The sequence below is a fragment of the Bubalus kerabau genome, chromosome 3, assembly GCF_029407905.1.
Source record: "Bubalus kerabau isolate K-KA32 ecotype Philippines breed swamp buffalo chromosome 3, PCC_UOA_SB_1v2, whole genome shotgun sequence".
NCBI classification, from domain to species: Eukaryota; Metazoa; Chordata; class Mammalia; order Artiodactyla; family Bovidae; genus Bubalus; species Bubalus kerabau.
In genome coordinates, this window is record NC_073626.1 from 160577270 (window position 1) to 160592582 (window position 15313).

General features: G+C 37.8%; 1 protein-coding gene across 10 annotated transcripts in view; it reads right to left on the reverse strand.

Annotated features, from left to right (window-relative positions):
• Positions 1-232: 232 nt before the first annotated feature.
• Positions 233-15313, reverse strand: part of USP37 (ubiquitin specific peptidase 37) — an 85936-nt gene continuing 70855 nt past the window's right edge. For all 10 annotated transcript variants that reach the window (XM_055573454.1, XM_055573455.1, XM_055573453.1 and 7 more), the window contains 6 exons: positions 14965-15131; positions 12908-12968; positions 8239-8354; positions 6142-6211; positions 5268-5406; positions 233-4757 (listed from right to left, as the gene is read on the reverse strand). In XM_055573454.1, coding sequence (XP_055429429.1) covers positions 4670-4757; positions 5268-5406; positions 6142-6211; positions 8239-8354; positions 12908-12968; positions 14965-15131 — 641 coding nt within the window. In that variant the 3' untranslated portion in view covers positions 233-4669. The remainder of the gene's footprint in view (positions 4758-5267; positions 5407-6141; positions 6212-8238; positions 8355-12907; positions 12969-14964; positions 15132-15313) is intronic.

Consider the following 15313-nt stretch of genomic DNA (forward strand, 5'->3'; position numbering starts at 1 on the left):
AATGTTGGATTTAAAAACTGTTATGCACAACCTCTGCAGAGCTTCACAGGCTCCTCAGAGAAGGTTGGTGCTGACTCAGCCATACTCGGTGTGCGGTCCCACTCCCTTTAAGGTACAACAGTGTTGCTTCAAAGTCCAAGTCAGAAGACCAATAGAATGTGATTTTCACAACTTCAACAACTGGTTAGGTGTCTGCAAGAATGTGTCCTCAGAAATAAACAGTCGAACAACACAAGGTTAATAAAGGCTTTAATTTCACACACAAAAAAACTCTATGCATAATTTAAAAGGTAAACAAAAAAATAAGAAAAAACCGTAAGGGGTACAGAGGAACAGTTCTGCTAAAACACAGATAAAGTGCCGCTCCATACAAAATAATGAATCAGAATCAAAAGTCACTCTGAACACAAAGAAAATCACCTCACAAATAATGTGGCCAAAGCTGCCAGGTTTGCCTGGTAGTGGCTCAACTAGATAAAGATGAAGAAGCTTACTTCTGTTCTCCTCTCCGTAGCATAAACAACACTGAGATAGGTCAGAGAAGTTGGAGATGGAAGGAAAAAAGAGTGGGGGTAAACCTAAAGACGAGGTGTGTCTCTCTTCCACCCCTCTGTTCTTGAGACAGACCAGTTCAGATGACTGCTCGTTTTGGCATTGGACCCTGATCCAGACCCTCATCTACTCTATTCAGACAGCAGTGGACATCTACTTCAAACCCCTGCACTTCTTAAGTCCAAATGACTGAAATCAACTGCTTATATCCATACTGGCACATTTTTTAAACTTCAAAACCTCAGATACATAGCACACACGGAAAGGAAAATTTACTGTGTATAAATATATGTGATACAACAAAAGAGTCTGTCTGAAGTTTAGTAATCAAAGCATGCCATAAAGGAGTCAGTGGTCGTGGTGAGACACAGCAAAAGAAATCTGTCACAAAATTCTCAAGGCCTAACAAACTATTGTCTTCCAATAAAATATATATATATATATTTTTCAGATGTTAATAAGACACGGATAGAGACAAAATTAGAATTCTGAAGTAACACATCAGAAAGATGTTAAGAGGGAAGAAATCTGTTTAGTTTTTGTACACAATTTAAAGATCATTATTTGGTGTAAAGCAAGATGGGGAGAAAGAAAAAGATGTATCTGTTTTGGGGGGGATACTTTTATGTGACTTGCATCTAGTATTGGGTTGCTGGTGACTTTTCTGAAAATCTCCATGTGTATACAGGATCCACTTGGAGATCCAGCTCTGCTTCCCTGACTTAAAATAAAAGACCACTTCAGGGGAATCACTTAAACAAGGCAAAAAGTACTAAGAGCATCCACTATAGTTACTCCAGAGGACAGAGAAGAAAGGGGAAGAAGGGTAATTTTTATTTAGTATAATCTCTTTCTAGTAGATCACAAATGAGTTTACAAAGTACCTTTTCTTTCCCTGTCTCCAACCCCCATGCTCTCTCTACACTCGTCATGCTCAATTACATATGAGAAACTGCCAAGAATCTCTTTAATTTAGGTGTTTCCAAATAGTTTTCATTATATAACTACATATTCAGCTGTACATGTGTAGAGCTGTATTTATATAGATACATAATGGTAACTGCAGTATGGAAGAATAAGTAAATTCATGAATTCACTTGCTGAGGTCTTACAAGTTTTTCTTTTAGAAGAATTTTACACTTGATCAAGGAGAGAAATAAATATCTAGTACTTGCCTCCCAGAGTTAATGAACTGATCTTTAAGTATCACTGTATACTTCTTAAAATGTAAACATATTTACATTTGTTATTGAGCCATTAAGTTAGGTCTGAAATTAACAGACCACGGCAAGTAAACAAGTAGCTCTTGGAATCAAAATACAAATAGAAGAATAATTCATGGATTTGCTTCTTATTCTATTTTGCTGAGACAAAACTTCAGAGTTTGTACACACATACATATTCCCAACACAACAGAATCTATCTTCCTGTAGGCCTAAATTATAGTTTGGACTTCTAAAATGATAGTAACATCTGGCCACATGCAACTTCCCAATCCTTTGTAGTAATACTAGGTGGTAAGAATTAATGTTTGAATTTTAGTTTCATTTTCCCGTTCAAAATATTCCAATTAAGATGAACTGTGTGTAAAATTAAGTACTGTCAAGTTTCAATTCAAAGTCATTTAAAGTAATGTAACCGTATTTGGTATTTTCAATAGAATATTAGTTATTGTGCAAGCTGCCTGGAACTGAAGCACTCTGTCCTTATCTACTTTGTCCCTTTCTGGCACTAACATGTCAAGTGCCCCATCTCCTGATTCTGAGCAAACTGCACAAAAAATATAATCTACCGGTAATTTTAAAATAAATACTGTCAGCTCAAAAAAACAAAAAACAAACCCCATCAATATGGTCTGGCTGAGCTTTCCATCTGTAGTCATTAACCCTTCACGGAACCAAAATGAGAAATTAACTTAGTAGTGAAAGGGGTAATAGTTGAAGGAGTGAAGGGAGAAAGGAAGGCTGACCAGGCCAAAACAACAGATGTATCAAGGAAACTTCAAGTCCCAAACATGCAAGTATACGAGCAGTGAGATAACTCATCTCCTAGTTTGATCTAATAAGTCCTGCCCGAGACATGAAGAGCAAATTAAATTAGGTTTAAGCCAAGTGTACTTCAAAACCATACACACAAGCTACGAAAAGCAAGTCAAACAAAGATACTTCACGGGCAACCTGGGCTTACGGCATCACTTCTATTTGTTTAAATGCCCTAAATGCACCCACTAACGTCAAATCATTCCCATTTTTAAAAGCACCTCTCTCAAACTCTCAAGTATAGACACAGAGAAGTAATAAATAACTAAAGAATTTGATTACCACTTCACTCATATATGAGAAAACAGTTTTTTCCCCAAGGGGAAAAAAAAAGCCTCCCTAGTGGAAACAAAATTTTAAAAGCTAGCTTTTTAAACAAGTATTTTCCCCTGCTCTATACTGCTCCTGCATATCCTACCACCACACCATTCAGCAACATTCACTACATTGACAGGTAGGAGACAAAGCTTTCATCAGTAGTTAAGCAAAAGTGCTGGGGCCACTTACAATAGAAAGATTCAGCATTTTAGAACAGGTTACTATGTCAGAACATATCCAAGTTTCTTTTTTTTTTTTTTCCCATATCCAAGTTTCAGGAGTAGGGCTGGAGCTCTCTTAAGGCAATCTTCTAGAAAAGATGTTACATTTTCTGTGATGATGGGCTTAAAAATGAAAGAAAATGTTGAAGGTTTCATTTTGCTATACTTAACTCTGTGTGATCCTAATGATTCCTGGGCTCACAAAATTATTTTAGGAACAGAGAATTCTACTCTCAAACTCATTCTTTATATGGTTTCACAAGCTGCTTAACCAAGCAGGTTATGTCAGCTGAGTGATATAACTCACTTAAATGTTGCACCCCTATTTGACCTCAACTCAAAGCACCTAAAAAGTAATAAATCTATTATGCACCTTTGTTATTCGTTAGCTTCTGGAATTACCTAAACCTATCACATTTTAATTCCCACCCTGTTTGAATAGCAAGGCAAATGATTAATGGTTAAGCTTTTCCCGCAGCTCACGCGCTCAATTTCACCTTTGCAGCAGGGCTTTCAGCTTTAGTGGTCCAGAGTTTCAGCTTGAACACAAGAATACTCCTCCTGACCTCTCTATGTCTGGGAGACAGAGATGCTAGTATTCTTCATTTTCCTTAGGTATTCTTGTTGGGGAGTCCCAACTGGGACATCACTTTCCTACCTCTTACAGTTTTTCTTCAGTCTGTTAGGGTAATGCTTGCTCCATGGAAGAATGACACAGAAGAAAAACAAAAGATTCTATCTTCACCACAATAATACAGATGATACACAATGAACATACTGTGTGAAGATTCTTTTGAAAGAAAACAAAGTGTACAATGAATATCAAATGTGGCAACACAGCACATTCCAAAGCACCAAAAATCCATTTCTTGGGACTGCATGTAAACAGCAAAAGCATTACAAATCCATGAAATATATATTTTTTTATAAAAGCTCCTCAAGTCAGATGGCAGAAATGCCCCTCCTTTGCCAGGAGGACAAACTGTCATTAGTGTAACATGGGGAGCTGGCTTTCCAGTGAACTTTACTAATAAGAAACACACATGAAAGATCAGACTTGAGTGAAATCACTGAAGGAACATAAAAGCTAAATGCCAAATGATATGTATATCTGCATACATTTCTCAGGTGAATGGACTCTTTGACAACTTTTCTTTTCTAAACTGCTGTGCTATTAATTTTGAGCAGGCATACTCTGGTGGCCTATTCTAACTGTTTAAGGCTCCATTCATTCCACAAATATGTGTGTATGTACATATATATATATATTTACAACATGTATTCCTAAGACAAAAGGAAGTGCCACTCTTGTAGGAGAAAAAAAAGGATAATCAGCTACAGATGTGAGACCAGTTTCCATAAAACAATTAATATGGAGCGTTCCGCATAATTGCAGTTCTCGTCTTTTGGTTTGGCCCTGAGCTGTTTGTTGCTCCCGCATCAAGTAGAGTTCCAAATTCTTCTCAGGCAGAGGAAAGAGAAGTGGGTGGCAGTAAGAAAGAATATGCAGTGCACACTGCCAACCCAGGGGTTTGTTCCTCATGAAACCTGACGAGTGGTCTTCCCCACTTCCAGGTTAAGTGCCTGAGAGTTCTTTTCTGTTTCCAGCAGCTCATCAAATATCTCCCTTAAAATAAAACAAAAAAAATTAAACAGGAAATTCAATGAGCAAATACAAGGACAGACAGAAAAATAGACATAGATAAAGCCTGCATTATCCCATTTGATGCCTAAATTGTATTACATAAGCAGCTCATTCATTTTATTATCATCTTAACCCCATGTGCTGATTCTTGAAAATACTTAGGGGGGAATGGCAACAGCTAGCTTTGATAGAAAGGCTATGTATTTCCCATCTATGGAACTCAGATCTTCTAGCTGATATAATGCAAGACAATAACAGGACAGCTTCCATCATAATAAGCTCTTAAGCTCTATATCTACATTTTACTGTGAGATGAGTAATAAATGCTGAGTTAAGAGAAACATCATTTTGGAAATATCAAGATATGAGCCCTAATAAAAATAATAAATTGTCAACCAATTTAACTGATGGGTACATTTTATCCTTAAAGGAAAAAGAAAAGAGTTTAGGAGATTTTTAGCCAAAAACTTCAGACTGGGCAACGCTTCTTACTTGTGCATATAAAAGAAGATGTAGCCACTCCGATCTCGATCGCTCTGCACAGAAGCCTCTTGGATTTTAGATACCTCTAGGTCATTATATGTAAACCATGCCTGCTTCTTAATGTCGTACACATCACTAATGTAGTGACCTGAAAGAAATAAAAATTAAATTTTTAAAAATAAAATATTGAATTATTCTCAGGTATAGGAAATGGCAGAAACAGTCAACCTCATTTCACCTTACTTCCAACAATATTTCTAAAACCCATTAAAAAATTACAGAAATTTAAGGGGGGAATACTGGAGAAGGAAATGGCAACCCACTCCAGTATTCTTGCCTGGAGAATCCTATGGACAGAGGAGTCTGACGAGCTATAGTCCATGGGGTTGCAAAGAGGCAGACACGACTGAGCGACTAAACAGAAAGGGGCAAATATGCTATGCCAGGACAACTTTTTTGATACATGTATTTTGCTTAGGAAAATCTGGGTCATTTGTGAATAGAGAAATCAGAACAGCTGCACCTATTAACACATACAATGTGATAAAAGAAAATATTTCAAAGTTTTTCTTTTTTCTCAAAAGATTGATTTATTGCGCACCTCCTGCAAGTGACACACCTTTGCTCTGGTGCCTCATGGCACCCCAGGATGACCCTGGGCTGGGGTCACTTATGTGGACTTGGGCCCAATCTCAAAGCTGGCGTTCTTTCCTCCTCAGCAGTCTGCCTCTTGGCTAAGGCTCTGAGAAGGGGCCCCCAGGGTTCAAAGTTTTCTGTGATGCATTCAACTCACACCTCACAAAGCTAGGCTCAGAGAAACTCAATAAGGAGTAAATGCTAACTGGTCCATTTATAAAATGCTGAAATCCTAATGTCCGTTTACCTGAAGACGAAGTGCTACCAATGTGACTGACAACACTGATGAGCCGATAGGAATGAGGAAGATTTCCTGTCTGGAAAACAGAAGTGGGCATGACTTTTAACTCTTAATTTGTATAAAAGCAAAACACAATTTATTATCAGAGCTGACATGGGGAAGTTTCAATGTGTGAGGGGTTAGATTCAATAAAAAACTCAGTGGTTGGTACTGTTCATGTCCTTTGACCCAAGAATTATACTCCCAACTAAGAATTTATTCTAAGAAAATAATTAAAAAGAAGAAAATGTATATATGTATAAAACTATTCACTGTAGTATTATCTATAATAATGAATAACTGGAACTAAAAATACATCCAGTAATAAAGGTTACAGGTATTTCAACACAGTTCAATATTATTCAGTTATTTAAAGAAAAAAAAAAAACCATGGTTCAGCAAAATGTTAACTTGTTTTTAAAACCTACATGAGCATACACAATATAACTACAGATCTCTATGAATAGATAATGTTAATGGTTAAGTACTAAAAAACAGAATGAAAATAATGAAAAGAGTTGCTATATTGTTGTAGGGATTATAAACTTTTACATTTTAAATATTTTAAGGAAAAGAAAATAAAACTGAAAAGTGATATTCATGCACTTTAGGCATTACTATACAACATAATTTTGGGAAAAAATTGGAAAGAAATATAGCTATAGGTAGTCAAGTATGGATGTGAGAATTGGACTGTGAAGAAAGCTGAACGCTGAAGAACTGATGCTTTTGAACTGTGGTACTGGAGAAAACTCTTGAGAGTCCCTTGGACTGCAAGGAGATCCAACCAGTCCATTCTGAAGGAGATCAGTCCTGGGTGTTCTTTGGAAGGAATGATGCTAAAGCTGAAACTCCAGTACTTTGGCCACCTCATGCGAAGAGATGACTCATTGGAAAAGACTTTGATGCTGGGAGGGATTGGGGGCAGGAGGAGAAGGGGATGACAGAGGATGAGATGGCTGGATGACATCACCGGCTCAATGGACATGAGTTTGAGTGAACTCCGGGAGTTGGTGATGGATAGGGAGGACTGGCGTGCTGCAATTCATGGGGTCATAAAGAGTTGAACACGACTGAGCAACTGAACTGAACTGAAGACAGAAACAATTAAAATGTTCAAATACTCTGATGCAGTAATTTATTTCTGAGGATTTCCTTAAAGAAGAAAATCCTAAATATAGAAAACATTATAATCATACACAGTTCCTTGATATTATAATGAAAAAAGAAAATTTAAATGCTCAGTGTTAGCTAAAAATTAAATAAAATAAACAGAAGTAAGAACAGTGGGATCTGGGTAATTAAAATTATTAAAAAAAATTGGAAAATGGGAAAAGAGCAATTATTTAGGGGAAAAAGGGTTAAAAAAAGATTCCAAGTGCTCTAGTTAAAAGTTATTAATTCAACAGGTTTCACTGAGTAACAACTAGTTTTAGTATTTAACCTTCACTGGGACGACCCAGAGGGATGGTACGGGGAGGGAGGAGGGAGGAGGGTTCAGGATGGGTAACACATGTATACCTGTGGCGGATTCATTTTGATATGTGGCAAAACCAATACAATTATGTAAAGTTTAAAAATAAAATTAAATTAAAAAAAAAATAGTTTTGGTAAAACTGAAGGTGATTTAACATATATGTAACTTTGAGAGCTATTACTAAGTTATTACCTAAATGGCTGGATGGCAACACCAACTCGATGGACATGAGTTTGAGTGAACTCCGGGAGTTGGTAATGGACAGGGAGGCCTGGTGTGCTGCAATTCATGGGGTAGCAAAGAGTCGGACATGACTGAGCGACTCAACTGAACGGAACATGTACATAAGGCTGTCAAGGATGTATTTCTGTTTTTTTTGTTTGTTTTTCTCTTTCATTTTGTTTTGAATATTCTGTGTAAGTAATGAGAAGTAAAGCTCAAGAGAAAAGTGAGGACCATTTGATGGCTGCCAAAGGGGCAGAAATGAACCTGCAATGGACAATGACCGAGTCCTTTGAAGATAAGGAGCAGGAGGAGGAGTATTGATAACGTGACCAGTTGTTTTACAAAAGGAATATGTCACTCACCTCAGCATTTCTTTTCAGTTCCTCAGCTTCAGCTTCTGTGTACTCCATATCTAAAACATCTTCATTTCCAGAGTCCTCATCAGAGCCCAATGAATCCACAAAAGAGTTGTTAAACTCTAAAGAACACAAAGACAAAGTCTTGTAAAAGCTCTCAGAATAGACACAAAGAGAGACAGTTGGGAAAAGGAAATACATCTGGAAGTACATATTTTATTATCCTAAGAAACAAAAGACATATTATTATTAGGGTTCCAACTCACCCAGCCTACTCTAGGGAATAACAATTCAGGCACCAGTTATCTGTAAAAGAAATGTTTCCCTTTGTTTTAAACATATGTATATCAAAGAGGACAATACTCTTAAGAAAGGAATGAAACTGAAAAAGAGAATATAATTTGTTCAGTTCAGTTCAGTCACTCAGTCGTGTCTGACTCTTTGCGACCCCATGAATCGCAGCACGCCAGGCCTCCCTGTCCATCACCAACTCCCAGAGTTCACCCAAATTCACGTGCATCGAGTCGGTGATGCCATCCAGCCATCTCATCCTCTGTCATCCCCTTCTCCTCCTGCCCCCAATCCCTCCCAGCATCAGAGTCTTTTCCAATGAGTCATCTCTTCGCATGAGGTGGCCAAAGTACTGGAGTTTCAGCTTTAGCATCATTCCTTCCAAAGAACACCCAGGGCTGATCTCCTTTAGGATGGACTGGTTGGATCTCCTTGCAGTCCAAGGGACTCTAGAGTCTCCTCCAACACCACAGTTCAAAAGCATCAATTCTTCGGCGCTCAGCTTTCTTTATAGTCCAACTCTCACATCCATACATGACCACTGGAAAAACCATAGCCTTGACTAGACAGACCTTTGCTGGCAAAGTAACGTCTCTGCTTTTCAATATGCTATCTAGGTTGGTCATAACTTTCCTTCCAAGGAGTAAGCATCTTTTAATTTCATGGCTGCAATCACCATCTGCAGTGATTTTGGAGCCCCCCAAAAAATAACGTCTGACACTGTTTCCACTGTTTCCCCATCTATTTCCCATGAAGTGATGGGACCGGATGCCATGATCTTCATTTTCTGAATGTTGAGCTTTAAGCCAACTTTTTCACTCTCCTCTTTCACTTTCATCAAGAGGCTTTTTAGTTCCTCTTCCCTTTCTGCCATAAGGGTGGTGTCATCTACATATCTCAGGTTATTGATATTTCTCCTGGCAATCTTGATTCCAGCTTGTGCTTCTTCCAGCCCAGTGTTTTTCATGATGTACTCTTTAGAGAAGTTAATTAAGCAGGGTGACAATATACAGCCTTGACGTACTCCTTTTCCTATTTGGAACCAGTCTGTTGTTCCATGTCCAGTTCTAACTATTGCTTCCTGACCTGCATATAGGTTTCTCAAGAGGCAGGTCAGGTGGCCTGGTATCCCCATCTCTTTCAGAATTTTCCACAGTTTATTGTGATCCACACAGTCAAAGACTTTGGCATAATCAATAAAGCAGAAATAGATGTTTTTCTGGAACTCTCTTGCTTTTTCCATGATCCAGCGCATGTTGGCAATTTGATCTCTGGTTCCTCTGTCTTTTCTAAAACCAGCTTGAATATCTGGAAGTTCACAGTTCACATATTGCTGAAGCCTGGCTTGGAGAATTTTGAGTATTACTTTACTAGCGTGTGAGATGAGTACAATTGTGCGGTAGTTTGAGCATTCTTTGGCATTGCCTTTCTTTGGGATTGGAATGAAAACTGACCTTTTCCAGTCCTGTGGCCACTGCTGAGTTTTCCAAATGTGCTGGCATATTGAGTGCAACACTTTCACAGCATCATCTTCCAGGATATGAAATAGCTCAACTGGAATTCCATCACCTCCACTAGCTTTGTTCACAGTGATGCTTTCTAAGGCCCACTTGACTTCACATTCCAGGATGTCTGGCTCTAGGTGAGTGATCACACCACCATGATTATCTTGGTCATGAAGATCTTTTTTGTGCAGTTCTTCTGTGTATTCTTGCCACCTTTTCTTAGTATCTTCTGCTTCTGTTAGGTCCATACCATTTCTGTCCTCTATCAAGACCATCTTTGCATGAAATGTTCCCTTGGTATCTCTAATTTTCTTGAAGAGATCTCTAGTCTTTCCCATTCTGTTGTTTTCCTCTATTTCTTTGCATTGATCACTGAGGAATGCTTTCTTATCTCTCCTTGCTATTCTTTGGAACTCTGCATTCAGATGCTTATATCTTTCCTTTTCTCCTTTGCTTTTTGCTTCTCTTCTTTTCACAGCTATTTGTAAGGCCTCCTCAAACAGCCATTTTGCTTTTTTGCATTTCTTTTCCATGGGGATGGTCTTGATCCCTGTCTCCTGTACAATGTCACAAATCTCCATCCATAGATCAGGCACTCTATCTATCAGATCTAGTCCCTTAAATCTATTTCTCATTTCCACTGTATAATCATAAGGAATTTGATTTAGGTCATGCCTGAATGGTCTAGTGGTTTTCCCTACTTTCTTCAATTTAAGTCTGAATTTGGCAATAAGGAGTTCATGATCTGAGCCACAGTCAGCTCCTGGTCTTGTTTTTGCTGACTGTATAGAGCTTCTCCATCTTTGGCTGCAAAGAATATAATCAATCTGATTTCAGTGTTGACCATCTGGTGATGTCCATGTGTAGAGTCAGACATATATAAATTATTTGTCTAGAATATAATTTGTTCTAACATATAATAAAAATATGTTAGACCATTCAGATTCACTGAATACCCATATGTATATGTTAGATTTAACACATCTGTTGCATATTATAGGTGCCACCAGCAAACATAAAATATCTCATAGAAAAGAGACCATAAAAAAATCAACATCCTTTCATTTTCTTCAATATTAAATCATACTTTGAACAAAAATAATGGAAATTCAACATTGAACTAAGTTTTACCTAAAATACACTAAATAGATAAATAAATCCAAGATCCATTTTTTTTTCCCTCCTTAATGATGTGCTTGCACTGGAAGAATCCATCTTTACTAATGGCTTCAAATAAAAATTCCCAGGAGCATTTGTACAGAAACAAAGGCTTGTTTTATGCTTGTTTAAAAGTCATGAATACTTAAGAATGGGAAGAACAGGAAGAGATTATAGCATCAAAATTCTGGAAGCTGGAATGTACAGGGGTGACAGACTTAGCAGACCTAAGATAGTCAAAGCCAAAACCTAAGTCAGTAATGCAAAAGTTGAGAACCAATCCAATTTATATCACAGGGTCTTCAAAAGACACAACTTGGAAATACCAGGTACCTCTGAAATTGGAGGCTAAGAAGAGGATAAAAATAAGGATTAGGGAAAAGCTGTTTGAGTTACAGACTCCTAGAGCCACCCCTGCGCCCTACTTTATGCTGCTAGCCAATGACAGAAGTCTAGAGCTTTGCTCTCTGGAGAGTTGGTAAAACAGTCTCTGGATTGGGGGATTCCAGACACAAGGGACTACCATACCGAAAATGGGAGGAGTCCACAGTGTGCATATTCAAAGATGTAACTCCCACCCTGACCCGCAGCAGGCCCTATTCCTATACTTTGCTTCCAGAACTCTGGCAGCAACATCTTTTACCTTTAGGCAAAGGCATAAAACTAGAACACTTTCTTTAGGAATCTAACCAGCCCAAGAGGAGGCCTAAAATATTAATACCATCCCCTAAATAGCAAAATCCTATAAAACTCAAAGTTGACAAGCTCTAGCTATTCATATACTCAGAGCTTCCAATAATCTTTTTAGTCCCTTACCCTTTTTTTAATAAAAAAGATTTATTTATTTATTTTTTGGCTGTGCTGAGTCTTCACTGCTGTGCGTGGGCTTTCTCTAGCTGCGGTGAGCTGGGGCTATTCTTTGTTGTGGTGCATGGGCTTCTCACTGCAGTGGCTTCTCTTGTTCACGGCTCTCAGGCTATAGTGTAGGCTCAGTAGGTGTGGTGCACAGGCTTAGTTCCTCCATAACATGTGGGATCTCCCTGGACCAGGGATTGAACCTGTGTCCCCTGTATTGGCAGGCAGAATCTTAACCAATGGACCACCAGGAAGTCTTTAGTTCCCTACTCTTAATCATGAATTGACAGCCAAGGATCACTAGAGACTGAGGATTACTAGATAACTGAGGAAAGGCTCTAACACGGAATATAAAGACAAAAATAAACACATAGGACAGAGCAAAATGGAGAAAAGAGATCTACTCAGGGAGATGAAAACATCAAATACACACAAAAAATGAACTATGTTTAATATCCTCAGAGTTGAGATGGTATTGCTTTCATGAACCACCCTACCCCAAAATCTTATAAAAAGTAGCAATCACAAACCAGTTCTTGAAAATTAGAAATATAATAGACATAAAATACTAAAAAAAAGTTTGAAGTTGGTGATAATGTTGGAGAAACTTTCCACAGAGTAGAGAAAAATAATAAAAAGATGGAAAACTAAAGAGATGAGAAAATTATGTTTGAGTGTTTGGTTTCCTCCGGGAGGGAGGGAAGGGGTATACAAGTAACTTCTAAGGTTCTATTTCTTTACCTGGGAGGTGTTCAAATTTGTTATTGTTATTAAAAATGACAAAAACATTTGATATACTCCTGTGTGTGATACATTTCATCATACCAAAAAAAAAAAAAAAAATGTAATTAAAGTAATCTCCATACCTTGAAGACTTAACTCTGTAGCTCTTTTGAGGTCATCATCTTCTTTCTGTTCCCAAGCCTCCTAAAGGAACAAGGACAAAACTAAGGTATTTAAAGAAGTACTGATTAAACTTACTTAATAAGGATAAAGTCAGCTGCTCTGAACGTATTTGCTAATAATGCTTTCTATAAAATTATGAATGTTTAGAATATGACCTCTTGAGAGAGATGGAGAAGTTCTTTACTTTTTCCAAAACCGTCTTCCTACTATGGCCAGTTTTAAGCTACCAATGTAACTCTGCAGATTTGGGAAGAGCTATGTATAGTGGGCTCTCTTAGGCTGACAGGGAGCTGGCTCTACCACATCACTGAGCCTACATCTATGACAACAAGGTAAAACAAAATTTCCACAAAATACTATTAATAGATTTCTATGCTTTTCTAATATATCTGAGGTTTTCTTTAAAGAAAAAAAAAATTACCTCTGAAAATGTCTCAACTAGATACTAATTATAAAAAGGAATAGGAAAATGTTGACTACAAATTTTCCCTTTCATCTTGAGAGAAAAGATCATTTACAAAGGATGCATGATTAATGAAAAAAGTATAAAACTGTTTTTATACTTTTGTCAATTCTAGACTTGTTTTTAAAGCTAAATATGTAAGAAGCTTAGAATGAGCTATTCTGCATTATAGTCCTAGGAGCAATAATACTGTGTTCAAGAAAGTCACAGAGGTGTTCTCTAAGAGGAAATATGATTACTTAAATTTATCCAAGTATATAAAGTCTACATTGAGACAAGATGGTAAAGGACTCTCTTTTAGTAATTAATAGAATTATGCAGGGCTTCCCTGGTGGCTCAGCAGTAAAGAATCTGCCTGCCAACACAGGAGACATAGGTTCAACCCCTGGGTTGGGAATATCCCCTGGAGAAGGGAATGGCAACTCATTCCAGTGTTTTAGCCTGGGATATCCCATGGACAGAGGAGTCCCGGGAGCTACAGTCCAGGGGTTGCAGAAAGTTGTGTGCACAACTTAGCAACTAAACAAGAAGGTGTGCCAACTAAAGAAACCTTCATCTCCTAATCCTCACATCTGAGAAAAAGAAGACAATTTTAACCAGGTCAGTTGACAAGAAAAGTATGTCTTTGTGAAAAGGAAGGTTGCTAAAATATTTTCTTTTTCCTTCTTTTCTCCTTTTCTGCAAAGGGCAACCCACCCCAGTATTCTTGCCTGGGGAATCCTATGGACATAGGAGCCTGGGGGGCTACTGTCCACAGGGTTGCAGAGTTGGACATGCCTGAGCACGCACGCATGCCCTATGAGGAACTATTGCTAAGAAATAAAATTTCTTTTCCACTGAAAGTAAGTTTTCTGAAAGAAATGATTACTATTCACAATCTGTAAAACAGTTTGACATATATATATATTTTTGATGACAAGGCAATTAGGGAGGTACTTTTTATAAATAAAAGGATACAGAACAGCTGGTTCTGAAACAGTTTTTAAAGCAGCAGTTCTCCACACTGCCTGCACATTAGAATCATTGCTGGAAGTTTAGGAAAATAAAAAAGAAGAAAGAAATCTAATCACCCAGACCACATCTGAGATCAATTATATCAGAATTTCTGAGGGAAAGAACAACCCCGGCATCAGTATTCTTTTTAAAGCTCCCCAGATAAAATGCAGTTAAAATTAAGACCCGATATTCTTTGCCTTAAAATATTAATGATAAAATCATGATCGCATATTGGCTGTTTTAACTGCTTACAAAATAAAACTGGATTAGGAATGATCTCCAATAATCCATCTTGCTTTAGCACGCAACAAGTCATTGTAATAGAAGGTAACCAACAAGACATTTTGTTGCCACTTGGATTAAAAGAAAAAAAAAATCAGTAATTGTTTCAAACCTAAGGAAAAGGCCCAAAGCAAGTTTAGTTTGTTTAGGTGGCTCAGTGATTTACTGTATGTAAATCACCTGGAACAATGCCTGACATAAAGTGCTTAACAAATGTTTTTTACTATTATTATTGCTCTATCTCTTGGAAAAGACAGATATGGAGATATTTCTTACTTGCTCCTGGAGGCTCTGAGCCAATGCCTGCTGAAGCTCTTGTTCCTCCCTCTCACGCTCCATATCATACTGCTGGAGCCAATCAACCTCTCCTTGAGATCCTTCTGGAGTTTTGTTCTCTTTATTTTCATCACAGTCTTTAGTTATCTCAGTAAAACTGGCAGGATCTGAGGAAGCAGAACAGAACATCACTGGGAAATTCTCTTATAAGCTGAAATCTCTGCACTAGAGTAATATGTATTATTCAGAGTAATGTATCCTAACCCCAGACATAACTTGCTTGGGACATACAATCTCCCCTTGCTATATCTAGATCAGGGCTTCCCTATCTCAGTACTATTGGCACTTT